This window comes from Mobula birostris, chromosome 7 (assembly GCF_030028105.1).
Source record: "Mobula birostris isolate sMobBir1 chromosome 7, sMobBir1.hap1, whole genome shotgun sequence".
NCBI classification, from domain to species: domain Eukaryota; kingdom Metazoa; phylum Chordata; class Chondrichthyes; order Myliobatiformes; family Myliobatidae; genus Mobula; species Mobula birostris.
Window position 1 is genome coordinate 28,362,831 of NC_092376.1, and position 21,739 is coordinate 28,384,569.

General features: G+C 43.5%; 1 protein-coding gene across 2 annotated transcripts in view; it reads right to left on the bottom strand.

The window, feature by feature from the left end:
* The window catches only part of relt (RELT TNF receptor), a 70,567-nt gene extending 51,988 nt beyond the window's left edge, over positions 1-18,579 (bottom strand). For both annotated transcript variants that reach the window (XM_072262816.1, XM_072262815.1), the window contains exons 1-2: positions 18,431-18,579; positions 10,075-10,135 (exon numbers count right to left, since the gene is read on the bottom strand). In XM_072262816.1, the coding sequence (XP_072118917.1) occupies positions 10,075-10,135; positions 18,431-18,567 (198 nt within the window). In that variant the 5' untranslated portion in view covers positions 18,568-18,579. The remainder of the gene's footprint in view (positions 1-10,074; positions 10,136-18,430) is intronic.
* Positions 18,580-21,739: the final 3,160 nt, after the last annotated feature.

Sequence of the window (21,739 nt, forward strand, 5' to 3'; positions counted from 1 at the left end):
TTCCCCTCTGCCATCCAATTCGTGAAAGGACATTGAACCCATGAGCCCTACCTCACTTTTTAAAAAAATATTTTCTGTTTTGCACTATTTTTAAATCTAACTATTTAATGAACATATATACTTAATGCAATTGACTTACTTTTTTTTTGTCTATTATCATACATTGCATTGAACTGCTGCTGCTAAGTTAACAAATTTCACGACATATGCCGGTGATAATAAACCCGATTCTGATCTTTGGCGCAGCTCATCCATGCCAACCAAGATCTCCTTCTGAGTTGGTCCCATTTTCCAGTGTTTGGCCCACATCCATCTAAAACACGGTTTCCCAACCTGGGATCTATAGACCTTTGGTTAATGGTAGAGGTTCATGGGATAAAAAAGTTTGGGATCCCCTGCTCAAAAACTTTCCTGAGTATAAAGCTGCCCAAATGTCTTTTAAATGTTGCAATTGTACCTGCCTCTACCACTTCCTCTGACAGCTCGTTCCATGTACTCACCACCCACTGTGTGAAAACCTTGCCCCTTTAATAGCTAGTACATTCAATTCAATTTTAATATAAATTTGGTTTAGAAGAGTGCTGCTTAGTTCTTCCATGGCTGTTAACAGTTATTGTTACATATGGCTCTTCTAGGGAGGAGGGAGGAGGAGAAGGAGAAGATGGCAGCACGAGGGCAACACGCGCGGCCTCTCCAGTGAATGATGTCTGTTATCTGTCAAGTAGGGGACCGTGCACAGTTCTGATTTGATGGAGACGGACGTGAGAGTACGGAGGAACATCTGGAAAACTTCTGAAATGCCCGCTTTGCTGCTGCTGCTACTGTGTGGTAACCGGAATCTCCGGAGCAGAAGGCAACGAAATCCTTGGCTTTGCGTGTTTCAGCAGCCGGGGCGAGGTCGAAGGTGCTCGGCAGAGGATGGCGCTCAGGAGGGTGTATCGGAGAGGCTGGTCGGAAGCTTGAAGTTTTCGGACAGATGGACTCCGTGTCGGCTGTTTCCAAGGCGTTGGCAAGTTGACAGTGCCTGGAGGTTTATGGCAGGGAGTTTCTCCATTTTGCCGCCGCTATCGGGGACTCGAGAGTCGATCGACTCAGGGACTTTGAGACTATTTTTACCGTGCCCATGGTTTGTTCTTCATCAAATTATGGTATTGCTTTGCACTACTGTAACTATATGTTATAATTATGTGGTTCTGTCAGTGTTAGTCTTTGGTTTGTCCTGTGTTCTGTGATGTCACTCCAGAGAAACATTGTATCATTTCTTAATGCATGTATGCATTTCTAAATGACAATAAAAGAGGACTGAGTGTTCTCATAATCTAATTACAACTGGCAGTGTGAGGAGAAGAAAATTAACTATTTGAATGATTAAAGTTGCTTCAGTTGTTCTCCCCATAATTTAACACTACCTCAAAAACTATTTTCTTGGTGGCTTCAGAATTGATAAACTTTGAAAGTGTAGCTTTTTTCAACCCATACTATAATTCACAACATACTGCTGACTTCAGGATTATACACAAAGCCAGTGTCCTATCACTTTTTCCTTTCACAGTTTCTCCTCCACTTCAATAAAAGCCAAAGATGGCCCCAGTGGAGTCTCTCTCCCACATCAACTGTCTTCGTCAAGCTTCCTAATTACCACAAAAAGTTAAGATCAGTACTTCAGGCTGTGCTTCTGCCTCAGCATCTTTTGACATCAACCCTTTGCTCATGCAAACTTATAATTGTTACTGAAAGACATCTCATTAAAATTCCTGTGATAGCATGGACTGTCAAAGATACATAAAAAATTCAGAACCAGGCTTATTATTACCCACATATGCTGGGAAATCTTTTGTTTTGTGGCAGCAGTACAGTGCAATACAATTATAATATTTTATATTTCTTATTGTAACAGTAATTAAAACATAAATTCGTACAAGAAGAAAGTAATGCTTATAAGCTCGTGGACAGACTGTTCAGAAATCTGACGGCAGAGGGGGAAGAAATTGTTCCTAAAATGTTGAGTATGTGTACCTTCTTCCTGATAGTAATGAGAAGAAGGCATGTCCTGGGTGGTGGGGGTCTTTAGGTGCTGCCTTTTTGAGATAGCGCCTATTAAAGATGACCTTGATGATGCCAGCCCTCAAACACATATTGAAACCTCATCACATCAGGCGAGCTATATCAACAGTGCAGTTCACCTATTCCTTCAAAGTTCTGGCTGAGAGTCAGAGTTAACACTGCATTGTACTGAAGACAGACTTCCACTGCACTGGGATCAGACAGCGTAACATTGATGGTCCCAGACCAGTTGCATTCGATGAGGCCACCTAAGATACATTGATCATATTTGCCTTCCTTTCATTGGTGGCAATTTCATATCCTGGTGCCTCCTCATTGTTCCTGAGAAATACCTGATGCAAATTCGTGGGCATCAGCTCTTCAAGGATTCCATATCCAGCAAGACTGTCCTGGGATGAGATGTGATGAAATTACAGGGACATAATATCCAAAATCTGGGCTTGATCCTTACAATTTTCAGAGAGGCAGGAGTGTTGGAGCACACCCGTAAAATCAATCTGATTATCATATTTCCCATGGGAGTGTCCAACTTGATGACGTGAATATAGATTTCTCCACCTTCTGGTAATCTCACATCCCCCCCCCCCCCCCCCGGCGCTACCCTTCTCGCTTCTCCCCCCCCCCATCCTCACTCTGGTTATCCACTCACCCCTTGGCCCTCGACTCTGGATCCCCTTCTCTCTTCCATGGTCGACTGTCCCCCTCCCATTAAGCTCCCTATTCACCTGCCAGCTTGTACTCCCTCCCCTCCCCACCCACCTTATTCTGGCTCTTACCCCCTTCCTTCTGAACCCTAATGAAGTGTCTCGACCCGAAACATTACCTGTTTCTTCCCATCCATAGGTGCTGTCCGAGTTCCCCCAGCATTTTGTGTGCGAGCATCCTTTAACTCAAGTAAAGAACTATTGGGCAGGTCCCATTGAGACCTAGCCTTCACATCATCCAATTTTTAGTTAACTGCACCAGTCTGGAGACCAACCACTACACAGTTGTAGTGAAATTACACCTTTACAATTCCATTCCCATCAACTATCGTCATTTCAGCAACGTAGCAGCAGTCCTGAGCACTACTGAAAGTCTTAATGCACTTTTGCAGCTCTGCTCAGCAATCAAAGTGATCTTCTTTCTGCTTCCAAGTGCTGCCTTCAAGATCAACAACAAACCTACCAGAGCAGAGGCTACTCCATGTCCATGGCAGCTGTCCAGTTCATGGAAGATCTTTGTCAAAGATTTACAAACAGAAATACTTTGAGGATTCCTGATGATTTCAACAACTATTAGATTTACATCGCACGTTCAGCAGAGCAAAGTGCCCTAATGCTCTTGAAGTGCTAAATCAGAATTAGACTGTCACGGAAGGAAACTTTAAAGCCAGTGGGTCGGAACCTTGACCCAGGTGCATGAAGGGAAGGGAAACCTGATGTTTGGGCGGCTCCTGCTTTTCTTGACCCACATTTCATTCACTACCTCGCCAAAGTTGCCTTGTTTTACTTCATTTGCCAAGAATCTGGAAGGACGGGAAAAAAAAACAGCAGTTCTTTACAAAAGTGAGAGAGATTAGCTCTACTGGTCACACGTACATAGAGTCAATGAAATGAGAAAGTACATCGAGGACCCCAACACAGTCCAAGGATGTGCTGGGCATAGCCCACAAGTGCACGGCCATAATTTATTAATCCCAAACCATACATCTTTGGAATGTGGGATGAAGCCAGAGCACCTGGAATTCAGAGCAGTCATGGGGAGGACATACTATTTCTTTATGTACGGCAACAGGAAATTAACGTCCAATCAGTGATAGCATTGCACTAACTGCCACTCTACCGCACTGTGGTTAGACAGGAAGCTTCCAGCCTGAGTTGGTACCCTAAAAAAAAAAAGCCAACCTATCTTCTGGGAACAGACCAACAGCATACCCCGGCTCTGCCTCAGAGGAACTCGAAAGTTGGCAAATTGAAATTTGTTTACGATACTGTCAGTCTTCTCAGAATTAAGCTCATGCCAATAGCTAAATCCAATAAAAAAAATAGTAGCCAGCATCAGTAATGCCGATCATTAAATGAGATCATATGGACCTAGCTGGCTCATTAAAAAAATCTATCGCTGAAGGAAACCCACCAACTTCAGTCTGTTTTTTCATTAAATGCAAGTTACATGGTGAGCGGTAGGAGATGAGTGCAGTAGAACAGAGGGATTTGGGAATACAGGTCCATAATTCCTTGAAAGCAGTATCACAGGTAGATAGGGTCGTATAAAGAGAGCTTTTGGCACATTGGCCTTTATAAATGAAAGTACTGACTGCAGGAGTTGGGATGTTATGTTGAAGCTGTACAAGATGTTTGTGAGGCCTAATTGGGTGTACTGTGTACAGGTCTGGTCACCTAGCTACAGGAAAGATATCTATACATTCAAACAGTGTGGAGAAAACTTACAAGGATGTTGCAGGAACTCGAGTTCTGGGGAAAGGTAGAGAAGGGCAGGGCTTCATTTCCTGAAGCTTAGGAGAAGGAATGCACATTTGACAGTGGTATACAAGATTATGAGTATAGAAAAGGAAAATGCAAGCAAGCTTTCTCCCCAGAGGTTGATGAGACTAGGACTCAAGGTTAAGGGTGAAAAGTAAAATACACAAGGGGAGCATGAGGGGCAATTCCTTCACTCAGGGTGGCGAGAGTGTGTAACGAGCTCCAGTGTCCCATGCTTATATGGAGTGTATGAGGTTGCAGCCCTTGTTTTAGTATCCGAAGGGGCTGCTGCTCAGGTTCTGGCTGCACTTCAGCCCCGCGCTCCTGATATACAGGCACCCCCAGAAGGGGGCAGGTCATGGGGAGGATCGACTGGTGGACCTGGCCATGCACGGGTCTAGGTGGTGGAAAGCAGAGGGCTCTGCCAGGGCCAACTATGCCCAGCTGTCCTTGAGGAGTGAGCACTCAGTCACTCAGGTACAGAGGGGGATTCCTGGGAGCGGTGCCCCCCACCCAGGGAATTGACTGTTTTAGACAGTGGTAATCATATTTTAACTTGAATTTATTCACCGTCTTGTAAATACTGAATGTTTGTACTTTGCGTATGTGTTAGGTAAATAAACTTTTATAGTTTTGTGGAGAAAAAAAAAGAGCTTCCAGCAGAAATAGTGGAGACAGGTTCGATTTAAGAGGAACTTGGACAGGTACACAAATGGGAGGGATATTACCCGGGTGCAGATTGATGGACTAGGCAGTGTAACAGTTCCACACAGACTAGATGGGCTGAAGGGACGGTTTCTGTGGGCCGTAGTGTTTTATGACTAACCTCAGATCCACAATAAGGTCAACACCTTTCTGCCTCCAATAAGGCTGGAATGCCAACTTGTTACTACCACCACCTTCAGAGAAAACGGGGATAGGCAAGGAAAGCTAGCCTTGCCTTAAAAGAAAATGCATGCACTTGGAAATTAAAACTACCCCATGTTAAAACACCATAGAGTTGGTGGTAATAATTTAAAAAAAAATCAGAAGCAAATCCAGAGCAGCTAGTTAGCTATCAAAAACAACAGTACAAATAGGAATTACTAATTCATATGATACAACCGGTGTAAAGTTTGCTTATGCAAAAGACTTTCAGGAATAATTGCCCGCGAGCACTATAGACCACAAGAAAGCTAGTCAACAGTAAGTTATCACTCACAACGCGCTGAAGGAACTCAGCAGGTCGGGCAGCATCCATGGAAAAGATTGGTCGACGTTTCGGGCCGGAACCCTTCACAGACCTGACGAAGGGTTCCGGCCCGAAATGTCGACCCATCTTTTCCACGGATGCTGCCCGACCTGCTGACTTCCTCCAGCGCGTTGTGAGTGTTGCTTTGACCCCAGCATCTGCAGATTATTTTGTGTCACCAGTAAGTTATGTTGCAAAACAGGGAAAGTAAACAGTATAGGGTCTTTGGCCCACGGTGTTGTGCTGACTCTTGAAAAGAAAAGATTAGCTTTATTTGTTACATGTATATCAAAACGTACAGCAAAATGAATCATTTGCATCAGCAATCAACACGGTCAGAGTATGTACTGGGAACAGTCAATAAGTGTCACGATGCTTCCAGTGGCAACATAGCATGCCTACAACTTACTACCCCTAACCCACACTTCAGAATGTGGGAGGAATCACTCTGAGGTGGCTTCCTTAACTCATATGTTTTGGTCCTGTCCTCTTTTGGAAAAAATTCTGGAAAGATATTTTTGATATTATTTGAACAGTTTTGCGTTTTGATTTACAACCCCATCCTGTTACGGCAATTTTTGGTTTGCAAATGACAGAACATAGATTTTTATCCTCTTCAGCCTGTCGGATGATCGCATTTGTTACTTTAATGGCCAGAAGATCCATTTTATTGAACTGGAAGGAGACCAATCCTCCTACTACATTCTAATGGTTTTCCCAAACTATATCATGTTTAAATTTAGAAAAAAATCAGAAGTGACATTTTTGATCCTTCGGTTAAGTTTGAAGAGACTTGGAAACATTTATTCAATATTTACATATGATGTAATTTGACCTTTCCGAATCTTTCTTATTAACTTAAAATATATGAATAGGGGAGCGGAGTTGACAACATTATTGAACGTATTTGATTTAAGTTATTGGTCCAGCCTTGTTCCGTTTGCTTTTTTTGGGGTTTAATATTTAGTTGTTTTTTTTTTGGTTTTTGGGGGGAGGGGGGTTTCCTTTGTATTTTTTTCTCTTTTTATTTCTTTTTTCTCTATGATTAATTATATTAAGAGTTTGGAAGTCTATTACACCTGTATTGTTTGAAATCTTTTTTGTACATGTTTTTCAACAATAAGATTATTCCAATCTCTTTGTATCAACATTGTTATTCTGTTTATAATTTTGGAAAATTAAAAGATTTAAAAATAAAGAAAGAATGTGGGAGGAAACTGGAGCACCCGGAGGAAACCCACAGGGTCACAGGGAAAACGTACAAACTCCTTACAGACGGTGCCGAGAATTGAATCTCGATCACTGGTCCTGTTAAGACATTATGCTGACTGCTACGTTGCCATATCAACTCTTAAGCCGTTCCAAGATTAATCTGAACTTTGCCATGGATGGTCCCACACCTGGCTGTGAGAGGACGGTTGGTCACGGGGCTACAAAAATGCCAGAGACTACAAAGACCTCATCCCTGCGAGAAGAAAATCCTTCGCCTGGAAGACGTATGAAGTCCTGTGGTGAAAACGGAAGCCACAGGGCCGATCAACCTTCAGGACCAAGGACTCTGGCAAGCTGCCGTCACTGGCCCATGTCCCAGCAGTGGTGATGGGTTTGAGATGATCAATCGAACCCTCCTCTCCCACAAAGCCCATCACTTTTCTTTTCATCCATGTGCCCAAAAGTTTCTGAAATGCTTACTAAATTTTGATTCTTCAGGGCTGAACAACGAAGATAGATAACTGGGGAGTTTTGCTGAAAATGTTACCACAATGATATTAGCAAATGTTTGAATGACTTCAGTGGGTTTAAAAAATGCATCCACGACATCAGAAACACAAGAGATTCTGCAGATGCTGGAAATCCAGAGTAACAGAAGCAAAATGCTGGAGGAACTCAGGTCAGGCAGCATCTATGGAAAGGAATAAACAGTCAATATTTCAGGCCAAGGTCCAATACGTTTATTCCCCTCCATAGATGCTGCCTGGCCTGCTGAGTTACTCCAGCATTTTGTGTGCTACTCCATGCCGTCAGAGTGGGAGTGGATGGAAACAAAGTAAACCTGGATACAATTTTGCTCCAGTGATTTAGTTGACAAGTCCTGCCCCACCCCCACAATCCCTCCTGCCATAATCTTTGAAAATCACCATCTGTGAGAGAGTTTGCAGCAATGCCACAAGCTGTTGGAAACGTTAATCCCATTGCTTCAGAACAATTCCAGAAAGCTTACTGCTTCTCTAAGGCTCTTGGATGCAACCGGCTGTACAGTGTCTAGACTGATCCTGTTGATAATTCTTAAAAAGGGAAGATCTGTTGGGAAAACAATGCACGTAATGGAGACTCACTCAGAGCAACAATGTCAGCTAATAATGAACAGCAGGTGCTTGCTTTATACAAGTCTGGTATTTACAAGTGAAGTATAACTAAAGGACCAAGAGCATATTTGTGTCTGATGAAGCAGAAACTATTGAGATTTTTTTTTAAGGGAAAAAGGACAGAACTTCAATCACTACTTCTTTCCTTTATCCTGGTTTTGGACCTGACGAGGGGAGACAATGTTGTTGAAGAGATTAACTTTACTTGCCACGTGTACATCGAAACATAGTGAAGTGCATCATATGCATCATGCGCTGGGGGCAGTCCGCAAACGTTGCCACGCTTCTGGCACCAACGTAGCATGCCCACTAACCCTAACCCTATGTCTTCTTCTGGAACGAGCGGAGAAACCAACGCACCTGGAGGAAATCCAGGTGGAGAAAAACAGGGAGAACGTATAAACTTCCTACAGACAGTGGTAAGAATCAAACCCCAATCAGTTTAGATTAGATTATGAGGACACTCAGTCCTTGTTTATTGTCATTTAGAAATGCATGCATTAAAAAATGATACAATGTTCCTCCAGAATGATATCACAAAAAAAAAGGACAAACCAAGACTAAAACTGACAAAACCACATAATTATAACATATAGTTACAAGAATGCAAAGCAATACAGTAATTTGATAAAGAGCAGACCATGGGCACGGTAAAAAGTCTCAAAGTCCTGATCGACTCAACCTGAATCTCCCTGCCATGAACCTCCAAGCGCCGACAACTTGCCGATGCATTGGAAGCACCCGACCGCAGCCGACTCCAAGTTCGTCCGAAAACTTCGAGCCTCTGACCAGCCCCTCCGAGCACCATCCTCTGCCGAGCGCTTCGACCCCGCCTCAGCCACCGAGCAACAAGCAAAGCTGAGGACTCGGGGCCTTCTCCTCCGGAGGTTCCGGACCACGCAGTAGCAGCAGCAGCAAAGCAGGCATTTCAGAAGTTTCTCCAGATGTTCCTCCGTGCTCTCACGTCCGTCTCCATCAAATCAGGATTGTGCACGGCATCCTACTTGACAAATAACAGATATCGTTCACCGCAGTGGCCGCTGCGAGCTGTGTCACACCGCCATCTTCTCCTCCTCCTCAGTTATGACTGGCACTGTAAAGTGATTGCCCTACCTGCTATGTCACTGTGCCATCCTATTTCCATATAACCCTCCCTCTTTGAATTTACCAGAAACAGAGACAGAGCTAGCAGTTGTTCTTTTCTTTAATACTTCAATACTTCTCTGCTTTTACCTTAACTCACAGCAAGTCCAATTTGCTCATCAGGCATGTGCTCACATAATTTAAAGTTCCTATTTAAAGAGTTTCTGTTCAAACTTTTACCGAGCAGGTCTCTCATCCTGTGACCTTCATCAACCATTCGAAAGTTCTACAATGCAACACAAATGGCACCTTGTGCAACTTCACTCATCTGATCCACGAAGTCCGTGGCTTTGGCCTTTCAGACTTAGCTCTAATCTTCACTCTCCTCCTTTAAAAAGCCCACATCTTAGTCTAATAAGACAGACCTGCTATGTGTCAAATTTTATCAGGACACTCCTTACTTGCATGATGTTGATACAAAATCTTTGACTGTCTAAATTTGTCACAGAATAGTACATGTAAGGGCTCTCTCGCTGGGCTCCAGATGAGGGAAAGATTGGCTTCCAACAATTCCAAAGCATGAATATACCTGCAAGCATGCTCCACCCTGTGAAGCACAAACATCTCCACAAACATTTGGCCAAACTGATGGTAAAATGAATTCTTCATGTTTTTCTGTGCATTCGGGTTTGTTCTTCCTTTCCCCTGCCCCATGCTCAAAACACAAGTGATCCATTTCTGTCTGCACTAAAGAAAGATTCCGCATAGCTTTCATACTATTTGGGATGAACTTGAAACAGACAAAACTCAGAATCCTTTATTATCCCAAGTGTCTGTAAAAAACTCGACTGAAGTTGATACTCACAGTGATGTAACAAAATAATGTGCAACTTGGAGGTTTACTCTTCATCTTCAGTGATTCAGACCTGAGAGAGAAAGACAAAAGACCATCAGCATCAAACCTCATGCAGAAAAGATATGGAAAAGGGTTCCTAAGGACAGACGTGGATGAGCTTTACAATGGATAGTTACACTTTTCACCAATGGAAGCTACTGAGTCTTTGTATCAGCTTAAAGCCTTTGCAGCACACACCTCACCCCTTTCCAGTAAGTTGGGCACAGATTCAGAGGGCACACAGCTAAGGAGAAGAGATTAAAAAAAAGCTGCGGATTAATGATCAGCCTGTTTTGTTATTGCAGCTCTTCAAGTGTCCTTGCTGTCACATTACAGTAATTGTACCAATTTCATTGGTCCTTTCCCCTGCTTTCAGCTGAAGCCTCTCTTCACTTGTCCCTTCCCAGCTGTGAACACTTAATGCAATGGATTTCTGTTAGACACTAGAAATCAACAGCTTCTCCACAAAAAACTGTGGGGATTAGTGCAACAAATCACCTGCGTGTAACCACCTATCTTGATATTCAGTGGTAGAGTACTCATCATCAACATCCTGGGGTTTTACCACTGACAGGAACTTAAATGGGTCAGCTACACAAATATTGTGGCTACAAGAACAGATCAAACACTCGATATCCTGCAGGAAGTGATTCACGCCCTGACAACTTAACCAGCACAAGATACGAGGCAGCAGCAGCATGATGGAATACCCTTCACTTGCCTGGAAGAGTATGATACTGACAACTCTCAAAACGCCCGACACTATCCAGGACAAAGTGGCCTGCTTCTCTGCCAACAACCACCACTCAACACCACCTGCAGTGGACATCGGATACAAAATGCACCAGCCAGGCCATACTAACAGAGCTGCCAAACCCCTGGCCTCCAGCACCCCGAAGGAGCTCGACGCAGGCTCCTCAGGTGACACAGTATCCTGAATTGGAAGAATGTCATGGGCCGGTCATCACTGCCAAGTCTAAATTCTGGAACTTCCTGTACCTTTGCCTGTAAGATAGTTCTGGGTAGCCACTGACCACCACGTTCTAAGGTCAGCAGGGATGGCCAATAAATTCTGGACTGACCAGTGAGGCTCAGGTCCTTAATTTTAAAAACATACAGTTATATATATAAAAAAAACATTGAGAGACAAGGCACACACAACAAAAAAAGTCTCAAACTCCAACAGGTCTATCACATTTACAACTCTGGTTTGATCCCAGCCTATCCAAAGGCATGAAAGCCTCTCATTGCTGGTTACAATTACACCATGTGAAACACACAGAGGAGGGTGGGGTGCTTCACCACGTGCACCACCCTCATTAATTTACCATCTAGGTGGCTCTGTAAACACTGGGATCACCTCGCCTAAAGGTTCGTCTCTTTTATCCCATCTACAACCAACAACAGACACCTGCGAAAAGCAGCAGATTGTACGATTTGTTGGTGGAACAGAAATGGAGACAGAGGAGACTACAGACTTAGGAATTCGGAGCAACAAAAAAAAAAAGTCTGCTGGAGAAGCTCAGCGTGTTGAGCAGCAGCTGCAGGGATTCGCGGCGAAGGACTTGTTGATATTTCGGCTCAGAACCCCCCAATCAGGAGGAGAAGCTGAAAATAGAAGTGCTGAAAACCTGAAAAAAGACAGAAGATGCTGGAAACACACAGCAAGGTAGACAGTATCTGTGAAAAAGAAACAGTTGGTGTTTCTGATTGAAGAGCTTCCATCAGAACTTGGTATGTGAGCAAACAGGTCAGGTTTAGTTGAGGGGATAGAAGAGATGCGTAGGGCAGATGGAATGTCGCTGCTCGAGTTAAGCCCAGGCTTCCCAGCTGATCCAGTTTATAGAGTCATTGAGTTAGTAATGAACATAGTTAGAGAAAGAAAAATATACCATTAAGGACATAAAGCTATCATTGAAACACAAAACCAAAAGGAGAAGTAATACTCAGCCAATCTGGCTGTGTGTGTGGAGGAGAAGAACTGTTAATATTAGATATGGACAACCTTCCAGCAGATTTGACCGGTGCTAGTACAGGCAGGAAAAGACGAGCTTAAAACAAACTCAAGTTGCATCAGACAGAAATTGTTGATGTATTGTGTTCAGATCCTGCATCAGGACTGAAAAGATTATGACCCGAGTGCAAAGTGCTTGGCAGAAGAGGCGGCCTAGTTTCCTAGTCTTGTGGTGGCCTTTGTTGGAACAGTGCAGGTGGACACAGACGGATCAGAATGGAAGTGGGATGGAATGTTAAAGTGACAGGCAACTGGAAGCTCAGGGTCAACCCTCTGCAAAGTGGTCACTCAACCCTCAGTTGGTTTACCCAACAGGAGAGACCACCTTGTGACCACGAGTACACTGGATTAGCAAAGTACAAGTGATTTGCTGCTTCATCTCAAAAGACTGTTTGGATCGTTGGATGGCAGGAAGAGACGAGCCAAAAAAGAGTTCTGCATCTCTTAGCTGTGTGGCAAATTGCTGCTTGAAGAGGAATGGTTGAGGTGGAAGGGCAGGAATCATTGAGGGAATGATCCCTTTAGATACCAGCAAACTGCCCCCCACTCACACCATGGGAGTTGTGTTACTAAACAAAACAGGCTGTATGATGATATTCCATTGTATATGTACACACAGACAAATTCCGTGACAACATATTTGGGTAGGGATTCATTAATTCTGCAAGGACAGATTTCATAACCTCAAGCAGTCATACGGCAGGAGTCATCTGTACTGAATGGGACAAGGAGAGGAAGTTGTGTCTGGTGGTAGAATCACAGTGAAGCTGCCAGAAATTGAGAAAGATGATCCGTTGAATGCAGAAACTGGTGGGATGCAAGGCAAGACCACCGCACTCTGGGGTAGAAACTACACCCTGCATTACGAAATTTCTCCTCTTTTCAGTACCAAATGGCAGCCCATTAGCCCAAGACTATGCCCTCAGTTTTGAATTATCGACACTGTACTTGAGAGGCTGTACTTGACCTGGTATTGGGAAATGAACCTGGTCAGGTGTCAGGTCTCTCAGTGGGAGAGCATTTTGGAGATAGTGATCATAATTCTACCTCCTTTACTATAGCACTGGAGGGGGATAGGAATGGGTAAGTTAGGAAAGCGTTTAATTGGAGTAAGGGGAAATATGAGGCTATCAGGCAGGAACTTGGAAGTGTAAATTGTGAACAGATGTTCTCAGGGAAATGTACAGCAGAAACGTGGCAAATGTTCAGGGGATATTTGCGTGGAGTTCTGCATTGGTGCGTTCCCATGAGACAGGGACAGGAGCCATGGTGTATAAAGGCTGTTGAAAATCTAGTCAAGAAGAAAGGCTTACGAAAGGTTCAAAAAAACTAGGCAATGATAGAGATCTAGAAGATTATAAGGCTAGCAGGAAGGAGCTTAAGGATGAAATTAGGAGAGCCAGAAGGGGCCATGGGAAGGCCTTGGTGGACAGGATTAAGGAAAACCCCAAGGCATTCTACAAGTATGTGAAGAGCAAGAGACTAAGACATGAGGGAACAGGACCAATCAAGTGTGACAGTGGAAAAGTGTGTATGGAACTGGAGAAGATAGCAGAGGTACTTAATGAATACTTTGCTTCAGTATTCACTACGGAAAGGATCTTGGCGATTATAGGGATGACACAGCAGACTGAAAAGCATCAGCATATAGACATTAAGAAAGAGGATGTGCTGGAGCTTTTGGAAAGCATCAAGTTGGATAGGTCACTGGGACCAGACAAGATATACCCCAGGCTACTGTGGGAGGCGAGGGAGGAGATTGCTGAGCCACTGGCAACGATCTTTGCATCATCAATGGAGATGGGAGAGGTTCCGGAGGATTGCGGATGTTGTTCCGTTATTCAAGAAAGGGAATAGAGATAGCCCAGGAAATTATAAACCAGTGAGTCTTACTTCAGTGGTTGGTAAGTTGATGGAGAAGATCCTGAGAGGCAGGATTGATGAACATTTGGAGAGGCATAATATGATTAGGAATAGTCAGCATGATTTTGTCAAAGGCAGGTCATTCCTTACGAGGCTGATTGAATTTTTTTGAGGATGTGACTAAACACATTGATTAAGGTAAAGCAGTTGATGTAGTGTATATGGATTTCAGCAAGGCATTTGATAAGGTACCCCATGTGCAAGGCTGACTGAGAAAGTATGGAGGCACTGGATCCAAGGGGACATTGCTTTGTGGATCCAGAATTGGCTTGTCCACAGAAGGCAAAGAGTGGTTGTAGACAGGTCATATTCTGCATGGAGGTTGGTGACCAGTGGTGTGCCTCAGGGACCTGTTCTGGGACCCTTACTCTTCGTGATTTTTATAAATGACCTAGATGAGGAAGTTGAGGGATGGGTTCATAAATTTGCTAATGACAAAGGTTGGGGGTGTTGTGGATAGTGTGGATGGCTGTCAGTGGTTACAGCAGGTCATCGATAGGATGCAAAACTGGGCTGAGAAGTGGCAGAACACAGATAAGTGTGAGGTGGCTCATTTTGGTAGGTCAAATATGATGGCAGAATATAGTACTAATGGCAAGACTCTTAGCAGTGTGGAGGATCAGAGGGATCTTGGAGTCTGAGTCCATGGGACACTCAAAGCTGCTACACAGGTTGACTCTGTGGTTAAGAAGGCATATGGTACATTGGCCTTAATGAACCATGGGATTGAGGTTAGGAGCCAAGAGGTAATGTTGCAGCTATACAGGACTCTGTTCAGACCCCACTTGGAGTACTGTGCTCAGTTCTGCTCACCTCACTACAGGAAGGATGTGGAAACCATAGAAAGGGTGCAGAGGAGATTTTGTTGCCTGGATTAGGGACCATACCCTATGAGAATAGGTTGAGTGAACTCAGCCTTTTCTCCTTGGAGCAACAGAGGATGAGACGTGACCATATAGAAGTGTACAAGATGATGAGGGGCATCGATTGTGTGGATAGTCAGAGGCTTTTTCCCCCAGGGCTGTAATGGCTATCAAGAGAGGGTACAGTTTTAAGGTGCTTGGAAGCAGGTACAGAGGAGATGTCGGGCAAGTTTATTTTTATTAAACACAGAGAGTGGTGAGTGCGTGGAATGGGCTGCCGACAACGGTGGTGGAGGCGGATACGATGGGGTTTTTTAAGAGGTTCCTGAATAGGTACATGGAGCTTAGAAAAATAGAGGGCTATGGGTAACCCTAGGTAATTTCCAAAGTAAGGAGATGTTCAGCACAGCATTGTGGCCAAAGAGCCTGTATTGTGCTGTAGGTTTCCTATGTTTCTATGACACAGCAAGACCACATTTGTCCATTCTGTTAATCTCCCATTTCAATATGATTAACTTCCAAAATCCTGTGAACACCTGTCAAGACTGTCCTCAATAATGTGCACAAAATGCTGGAGGAACTCAGCAGGTCAGACAGCATCTATGGAGAAAAATAAACACTCGACTGCTTAATCCTCTTCATGAATGTCATCTGATGTGCTGGATTCCTCCAACATTTTGTACGACTTGCTCTGAACTTCCAGCATCTGGAGAATCTCAATTCCTCTTCAACAAGAGAATTCCAATAGAAACTGGATGGAGACTGAGGTCCAGTCCAGTACAAGCCCTCAGTGGATCATGCTAATAGAGCCAAAAGTGTACTGCGTTACTCCATCCCAATATTGTGCAATACTCCTTTTAACTTTTCACAATAACTTGCCCTGATGGCTGCACATCTGCTGAGGTCCCTCAACACAACTATGGAGTTTACACCGAGGCACATTAGGAGGGGACAAGTAATTTTGGGACATTTGGGGTTAACGCTTCTTCCCAACTTGTAATGTCTTAAAAAAAAACTAGCACCACTCAGGGGAAATTAATGGAAAAAATAAAGTCTTGTAAAATAAAACTAAATGTTGTGAGTGGGCAGTTGACATGCAGGTCCATTCAAGCACAGCATTTTGACTGCTCTATTTGTATGAGCTTTAAAAAGCTGTGAGCGTCAATAGACATTTCCCCAGGGAGTTAATGCACCATTTGATGCACCATAAACTATTCCGTCTGGGTGCATAATGGCTTGGTATAACAACTGCTCTGTACACGACTGCAATAATCTGCTGAGAGTTGTGGACACAGCTCAGCACATCACGGAAAGCAGCCTTCCCTCTTTGGATTGTCTATACTTCGCTGCCTCAGTAAAGCAGCCAGCATAATCTAATACCTCAACCACACCAGACATTCTCTCTTCTCCCCTCTCCCATTAGACAGAAGATACAAAAGCCTGAAAGCAGGCTCAAGGACAGCTTTGATCCCACCAGGCTCCAGAGTGGACCTTGTGAACTCTGAGATGGACTCATCCTCACAGTCTGCACTTTACCATTTACCTGTTACTGCACTCGCCCAGTTGCCTTTACACTTCAATCTGCATTATGGTTTTACAGTATTCTAGCTCAATGCACTAGGTAATGATTTGATCTGTATAAACAGTATCTTAGCACAAGTGACAATAATAAATCAATACCAAGACATCTTGCCAAACAGTTTGACGATCAGAGACTCCACAAATGGCAAGCAACAATTGTAGGGGCTAGGTTATACATGTTTAAAGACCAGATGGGTAAATCAGCTCATGTTCTGGTGTATCATACTGTTTTTGAGTCATAGATATAGTCAAACACCATGGAAACAGAACAGATCAAATCATTACACAGTGGATTGAGCTGGAATAAAGTAAAACAGCAAAGTGTAAAAGCTACTGAAATAGTCCAGTGCAGGTCAGCGATAAAGTACAAGATCATAACAAAGTGGACTGTGAGGCCAAGGGTCCATCTTATCATAAGATTGGCACACCCACCCACATTAATTCCATCTTCGAACACTTGGCCTGTAGTGTTTGATGCTCAGGTGATTTTTGGTCTTTAACTCATTTTAACTGTTGATGTCTAAACAGATAAATACATCCATTCTCCAGAGGAGTATCCTTAAACTTGGTGGAATTGGAGCTGAGCAAGGGTGATCATGGAAGTTGTTTGGGGAAGATGCGGTGGTGGAAGAGATTTGCTTGTTTAGTCGGTGGTCTGGTGGCCTCACTACAACTTGCCTTGATGTTTAACATACAATAGTGCATTCTAAGTATATGGCCATCACAACACTGAGCAAGTCACCAGACCCTAGAGTGAAAAGAAGGACCTACTTGGATGGGCTAATTCAAACTAAACTCAATTTTCCCTTTGGTCTGAACGCATCGTCACACAGATGCAGTCGTTAGCTTCGTGCCTCACATATCTATTTTGGTTTCGCATAAATCCATTTAGCAGTCAGTGAGAAAGCTGTTCTATTTTAGTACGGATAACAAAAGGTATCAACGATGCGTATCCTGTCACCATCTTCACAAAACGCATGGGGACCCATATCAAGTGATGCCCTTGAAACCACGGTCCCAGAAAAATCACTTTGTTCGCCTCCCCGAAACCAAAGGCAACAACCCTCTTCACAGTCAAACTGGCCATTTATCACCTTCTGAGTAACCTGGTGCGTACACAATCGGCATCACAAACTGTCGCAGCTTGCAACACGAGTAACCACTTGTATCTTCCTTTGGGGCAATTCCCGGGTAAAATTACTGATGAACCCCTGAACCTCCCTCGTTAAGTAATTAGACCTTTCTCTCCCCCCCCCCACCCCACCTTCTGCACTGGAGATCACCGAGAAGTTTCCCAATCATAGGTGCTGCAACGCCGGATCGGACATTCCTCATGTCCTCAACCGAGTAAACACCTGTAACAAAGACTCGCGCAACTAAAGCGAGGAAAAGAAATCGCCTGTGCCTCGTTTCCTCTTGAGGAAGTCACACTTCACATTGTCTGGTTTCAATAAGCAACCCGGCAACTCCGCTTTCCTGTTAACATTTCTGTTAAATCCCATTTAGAAGTTCAAGATACCTTATTAAGAGGAAACAATCTAATTCTCTTCACCCAATCAGTCAGATAACCAATTATCAAAATGATGGTACATGGACTCAAGGATTAGAAGTAGCAGGAGACTCCTTCAGACAGCCGATACCGTGTCAGAGATCGTTAAAAAATAGTTCTGACCCAGATCTCCCTTCCCAGGGGCTGAACGGGATGAGAGGACATCCAAGGAACAAACTAAACTAGACTAGACGCCAAGGTGGGCAAGCAAAGGGAGCAGAGTTTGAGCAAGGGGAAGAGGGTGCTGCTCCCAAAGACCTCTCGGGGAGGAAAGAAACGGGGTTCGCTGTGCCGGAGCTACTCCCAATTCGGCTCACTTCACCCGGCAACTTCATTCATTGCGATAACGAGGAAGGCACATAGGTTACGCGTTTCTGAGCTCTAAAGCGCACTCACCTCGGCTTTTGGTCAATGGGCGCAACGCTGGCGCTTCCCGCTAGCTGTCCTGCTGAACGAGACGAGACACGACACACCACGCCGCCGCCAGCCAGCCCGCTCTCCTCTTCTACCGGCAGCAGCTCGCCGGATCGCATTGAAAAGACACGCGTCTGGAACGGCCGGTGACGTCACTCCGGGAGGGTCCCCGTTTTTCCCATCAGTGTGCGTCATCACGCACTACGTCGCCCGAAGCTGGCGCCCCCCCACTTTCGCTTCCTCAGTCAGTCACGTCTGGCGCTTCGCTCCGCGGGGGCTGTGTCACCGTCACGGTGCGATCTGTTTGTTTTACTGCTGCATTTAGTGAACGGTGATGGCTAAATCAGAATTGTGAAGAATTAGTAACGACCCCAAAAAAGACAATAGCGATCAGGTGGTAAACTTGACTGAAAAAAGTATGAGCATTTTAGGAGAGCAAACGTGGTAAAAATAAAATCCCGGTTCTTCTGTGCATTTCATTTCATATCGTTAGGTTGTCTTAGTGAGCTAAAATTATTTTTGTTTTGATTGCAACATGGGACAACTTGGATAAGAAATCGTATGGAGACTTGAATGCAGGGAGAGAGGTGAAACAGCAGTCAGTTTTGAAGGGCATGGGTTGAAAATGCAGATCCTAATGATGGATAAACCTCTCGGATCTCCTTGACTCCCAGTTCTATCTTGTAATCGGTTATTTTTGTCCATATTTGCCGCCTCACTTCTTGGCCTAGTAAAGTCAGCCTTACCCCAGTTTAGAACATTTACTTCTATTTTATTTGTAATTAGATTGGCTTTTCAGACCAAACATTTGAGAGCCAAACTATTTTCCACAAAGCAGCTGATTCAAAAGCTGAGTTGCATAAATTCGTTGTCATGCAACAAGATTTGTCAACAGCCTCTGAACCAAGACAAGCAAAAATGAACCCGCAAACAACAGAAAGGAACTAGTTCATCAAAAAAATCTTCCCATCTAGCCAGCAGCACAAAAATAAGTGGGTTTAGAGATTAACAAAGGTGCAGTCATTCACTTAAAATGCTGTCAGTGCCAGAGTTCTAAATCCAAGTTTCCAGCATTAAAACTATTAATTTAAGAAGGATCAGCACAGGATAATGTATAATCAAACTTTAGATTAAATACTGTCAAACCATTAATAGACCCCACGTACAATTTCTAAATCATCTCAGTGACATGGCTTCTTAGTTTTCACAATCCCACTGGCACAGTGCTAATCTACAGGATGAACTAGAAGCTTCAGCCAAGTGGCTCTGCTCCACAACCAAGGTCACTTCAACCTCAAATCACTGAGCCGCTGTATGCATGTGATGCATGTGCGTGTATGCTTTTGGGGACCAAGCTCCAAGTCGCTAAACTCAGATGCTGGAAACCCTGAGTAACACACACACAATGCTAGAGGAACTCGGCAGCATCTATAGAGAGGAATAAAGAGGCGGCATTTCAGGCCGGGACCCTTCATCAGAACTCCAAGTCACTGATGACTCATTCACTGAAGAGTATGGGGGACTGAGCCTTACATTGAATATCCACAAAGTTATTGTCCTGCACCGACCTACCCTGTTAGGAAGTTTTTGTGGGGGTCCCTAATGATGGATAGAAAGCAACGTCCATCTTTAGAGACCTCAACACCCAGGCCATGCTCCCTTTTCGTTGCTGCCATTAGGAAGAAGGTACAGGAGCCTCAGGACTCACAACACCAAGTTCAAGAACAGTTATTACCCCCCAATCATTAGGCTCTTGGACCAAAAGGGATAACTTCACTTAGCCCATCAATTAAATGTTCCCACAACCCATGGACCCATTTACAAGGACTTTTATCATGTTATCAATATTTCTAAAAGAGAAAATCTGCAGATGCTGGAAATCCAAGCAAAAGACTTCAGCAGGACTGGGTTGGGTTTCGGCCTGAAATGTTGACTGTACTTTTTTCCATGGATGCTTCCTGGCCTGCTGAGTTCCTCCAGTATCAATATTTACTGCTTATTTATTACTATTATTATTTACTTTTTTTCAGCTCAAGCTGGTAAAACCTGAGGTATGGGCATAGCCAAGCACACGCATTTCTCAATTGCTGGGAACTTTTGGACTATTCTAGTGATGTTTAGTATTGTGGCTTTCTGGAGATTTACATAAATATTGTTGTGTAGGACTAATTGTTTAATGCTATTGTGTAGTGACTTTGGGATGACACCAATTGTAGATATTACCATTGGGGCAATGTATACCTTGTTTATGTTCTATAGTCTTTCAATTTCCTCTTTTAATTCAGCATACTTCTGGCATTTTTCACTTATTGATATCTGTGTGTTGTGTGTGTGTTTGGAATGACCGTATCTATTAAGTAAGTTGTTCTTGCTTGTTTATCCTGTGATATTATATCTGGGTGGTTATTATGGATTGTCCTACCTGTAATAATGGATTGGTAGTAATATAATCTGTAGGACTCTAAAACTGGATCAGGCTTGTATTTATAGTAAGGCATGGTGTCTTTTATGAGTTTGTATTTTAAAGCAAGATTTTGGTGACTGATGTTTGCCACTTGATTGTGCCTGTGTAAGTAATCAGATTCAGTTAAACTGCTGCAGGATCCTGTATTGTGTTGGGGTTTTTTGGCAATGTCTACATTTATCATCTTAAATTTGTTGGTCTTTTATTTTGTATTTTTGATATTTTTTGTGTTAACTACCTGGTCTGCATTGGCACAAGGATGAGGTCTCCAAATCTCAGCCAGGCATTCAGTGCTTCCTTTTCAACGTCTAGTCAGCTCAGATCATGGAGACGTCTTCCATGGAGGATCGTGCTCTTCCATTGGTTAACTTTTTCTTCAATAGTGATAATGTCTTCATATTTCTGGGCTGTGCTCTTATTTAAGTTTCGTGGTGTATACTTATCAGAATTGCATATGCTCGCATGAAGTGACAAATCCTATTTTCATTGATGAAAATATATCCTTAGAAGTTTTATCTGTTGTGTAGATTTTTAACGTCGGTTATTCCTCTTCCCCTCCATCCTAAGAGGTGTTTAAGTGAATTTGAGTGTACATATTTTTTTCTGAAATTTGTCATTTTGGTCTTAATTTTCTTTGTAAATTTTCCAATTATGTTATTAATATTATTATTATTCTTTCTCTTTGTATTTGCAGTTTGTTGTCTTTTATACGCTGGTTGTATCCCCAGTTGGTGCGGTGTTTCATTGATTCTATGTGCTTATTGGATTTATTGGGTCTGCACTCAAGAAAATGAATCTCAGGGTTGTATATGGTGACATACATGGAC